The sequence below is a fragment of the Eimeria tenella genome, genomic scaffold, assembly GCF_000499545.2.
Source record: "Eimeria tenella Houghton genomic scaffold, Eth_scaff85, whole genome shotgun sequence".
Taxonomy (NCBI): domain Eukaryota; phylum Apicomplexa; class Conoidasida; order Eucoccidiorida; family Eimeriidae; genus Eimeria; species Eimeria tenella.
Genome location: NW_013545963.1, coordinates 89,824 through 93,293, shown reverse-complemented (window position 1 = coordinate 93,293; position 3,470 = coordinate 89,824). Strand labels below are relative to the sequence as shown.

General features: G+C 56.1%; 1 protein-coding gene across 1 annotated transcript; it reads left to right on the top strand.

The window, feature by feature from the left end:
* Nucleotides 1-750: 750 nt before the first annotated feature.
* Nucleotides 751-3,244, top strand: ETH_00000835 (uncharacterized protein; the record flags this gene model as incomplete). Its single annotated transcript, XM_013380734.1, has 5 exons — nucleotides 751-1,909; nucleotides 2,308-2,384; nucleotides 2,625-2,682; nucleotides 2,883-3,049; nucleotides 3,209-3,244. 5 exons carry the CDS (start codon nucleotides 751-753, stop codon nucleotides 3,242-3,244), a joined length of 1,497 nt encoding a protein of 498 aa, XP_013236188.1.
* Between the last annotated feature and the right edge of the window lie 226 nt (nucleotides 3,245-3,470).

Sequence of the window (3,470 nt, the reverse complement as noted above, 5' to 3'; positions counted from 1 at the left end):
GATACGACCTCTCCACGGACTGCGCTGCGAGCAGCTGCGTTTAACAAAATCGAGATTTTGAAATCAGGACACATGGTTGATTGCTACTGCTGCAGGTGCCGATGCTGGTATTTCTGTTGCTGCTCGGCCTGCATGTCTTCTTGTGACCTTTTTGCAGCAGGAGCCCTGCGCAGCCGTTCTGAGCGCAAGACTGGGAATACTCAGCTAAAATACTGCATAGGGTCTTAAATGTACACACATCTGGGTAAAAGTTGCTGCTGTTGCAGCCACTGCAGCTGCTGCTGCCTCTCACATGTACAACAGCGTAGCGGCATGAGGGGCCCCTCGTTTGGAGGGTTGGTCGTTGCCCGTATGCGTCTTTCGCCCACCTCCTCATATTTCTTTTTAAAAACATGTTTGGTATTTAGCAACCTTAACATCGGCTTGTTTCATCGCTGTGAGGTCAATTAGCAACAGCAGTACACGCAGCAGGGGCAGAGGAGGCCTGTTACCTCTACCACACGGTCTTATCAGTCCCAGTCTCGCCCATACTCTTCTCCCTTTTTCCGTTTCTAGTTTAGTTTTTGCTCTTCCTTCATTTTTTAGCTTGGGAAGCTCTTGTTTTCCCCCACAGGCCTCTGTGCTACTGCTGTGGATCAGTGGGCAACCGGAGTCGTGAGCAGCCCTTGCCTTGCAGGGGGGCCACGTGGCGCTTTCCGCACTGCTGCACGCAGCGCAGCAGCAAAATAAGCAGCAGTAGAAAGCGAGGCAATGAGCGGGGAGTGGACTACTAGTGGGGCCTCCTCAGCTCCCCAGGGACCCCTCACATGCCCCTCATCACTCCCCCTAGCGCATTCTAAGGATCCCCGCCAAACGTCTCAGGGGCCCGGCTCCGAGGTTTTATGGCGCTTTGATCAGGATGGAATTGCTATTGGTTCCTCTCAGGGGGCCCCCCGAGACCCAAGCGTCGATGCAGGGCTCACGGGAGCCCCCAACGAGGCCCTCTGGCGGCCCCGTCCTGAGGCTGCGCCCTCTTGGCACCCCCAGAAGGAGCATTTTGGAGCCGGGGCTTCCAAGGCCCCAAGCACGGTCAGCAGCTTTGTTTGGAGCGGAGAAGGAGGGCCCTGCGAGTCAACCGCGCCCTCCGAGGGCGTTTGGCAGGGGCCCGGCTCTCCTGTGCTGACAGGGTCTCCCTTTTCTGTGTCTGACTGCGTGCCGGCTGCGACTCCCGAAGGCGTCTGGGCGCCTGCTGGTGTTGAAGTGCATCACTTATCGCCTGCATCATCTTTCGAGCCGCCAGAGAAGGAGCTTGAGGCAGAGAAAGCGCTGATGCTGCCGTCCCCTGCTGCTGCTGCTGCTGCTGCCCCTACGACTTGCAGCAGCAGCAGCAGCGGTGTCTCTCCTCTCGTCCAGTTTCTACGAGCTTCAAAGACCCTAAAGATGTCTCTGACGCAAACCATGGAGATGCAGCAGCAAACACTGCAGCTGCTGCTGTTGCACCCACAGTTGGCGCCTCCAGATTTAGATGCCCCTTGCTGCTGGTGCTCTACAGCAGCAGCAGACGCGCAGCAGCAACCGCAGTACAGCAGCTGCGTCGTACTTCTGCAGATCGAGATGCTCCAGCAACTGCTGCAGCAGTGCAGCTCGAGGCTGCAGCAGCAGCAGGAAGACCTCCTGGAGGCGGAGGGTCAGTTGCAGGAGCAGCAGCAGCAACAGCAGCAGCAGGACCGGTTGACATGCTTGCTGCCACACTGGCAGCAACAACAGCAGCAGCAGCAGCTAGCTGCAGCAGCAGCAGAGCTCCGTATCCGCCGTAGCGTCCTTAAGCACCAGTGCTCAGACTTCCAGCAAGCGCTGCTGCTCCAGCAGCAACTGCAGCACGAAGCAAACGCCAGATGGTTATTGGAGGCCGCGGACCACATTAGAAGCTGTGAGTTCTGATGCCGCTGCCTCCTCCCCCTGATTGTGTAGCTGCCGCCACTGCTGCTACTGATGCGGCTGGTGACCTCAGTGGCTTCTGCTCCCATTAATGCTGCTTCTTTTTGTCTTAGTTGTGTTCTTGCTGCTGTTTGCTTCGGAGCTGCCGTAAGGTCTGCTGCAGCTGGTGCGACTTAATCTTCAGATAAATGGGCAGAGGACGAGTAGACCCTCCTTGGTAGTCGTGCCTCTGTGTACACTCACACACGCTTGTACTAGTGCAGACTCGCCGATTTGCTCAGATGAACATACTTATATATACTTGTGCGAGCATATGTCTTTATAAACGTATATGAATACAAGCCTGCAGCTTAAGAGTACAAATCGCATTCGTCGTTCTTGCCTTTGCAGCTTTTGCTGATGCCCCCAATGCGGATTTGGCGAATATTTTGCGGCCCGGTTCAAGCCTGAACCCGCAGATCACACAGGTAAGCAGCAACAGCAGCAGCAGCGGCACAAACTGGGAACTTCTGCCACAGCAACAAGTGCAACCCTACAGCAGCATTTTTCTTCCCCGCCGGTTGCAGTGGTAAACGTATCTTGCCATCATGCGCCACAGCAACAGCAACAAAAGCAGCACCGTGCAGCAACAACTGCAACTACAGCAACAGTACCAATCTGGTGTGCGTGTTCTGCTGCTGTGCGGCTGCTGTGCTGTGCGTCCACAGGGTCTTGTGGGGAATCAGCTATCAGAGAAACGCAGCAAACTGCTGCAGCTCGAGGAGAGTAAGCGGCAGCACCAGCAACGGCACCAGCGGCAGCTGCTGGAGCCATTAAAGTTCTTGTCGTCGGCACCCCCTGCCGATACAATAGCTGTTGCTCCATGCTGGTCTTGCTACTTCTGCCGCGGCTTCAGCAGCTCCTCCTCGGTTTGGTGCTGCTGCTGCTAGATACCTGGCGTCCCGGCTGATGCTGCGTGTGTGCAGAACTCAAGGAACTGCAGCAGCTCGCGACAATGTTGCAGCAGCAGCAGCAAAAGCGACAGCAGCAGCAGCAGCAGCTAGCTGGCGTGACGACACAAACGAAGCAGCTTACAGCTGCTGCTTGCACTGATCTGCTGCTAGCCCACAAATACCGCAAACAGTCACTCAAGGTAGAGTGCCGCTACGAATGCTGCTGCTACTATCTGCTGCTGCTGTTCGCCGCAGTCGTTTGCTGTTGTTTGCAGTAGCTGTTTCTTGCTGCTGTGCTGTGATTGCTGAAAATGGCATTTGCTTCCGTCACTCTGTGGCTGGAAGCTGTGGTGATGCAGCGGCCGCAGCACAAGCAACAGCACCAGCAACAGTGACAGCTGCTGTACAGGGGAGTGCCATCGGTGCAGTGTTGGGGGATCCTCATTTCGAGTTGCTTGTATGCGTTTGCTGGTGCGCTGCTGCCGCTTCTGTTGCAGCAATCTCTATGGCTTGCAGCTGCGGTGGTGCTGCTGTTTCTCATTTTCGTCCTTCCGCACACTTCCCTTGGCTCTCTGCTATCGCTGACCAACTGAATACCGCAGGAGCCACAGGAGCTTGGTG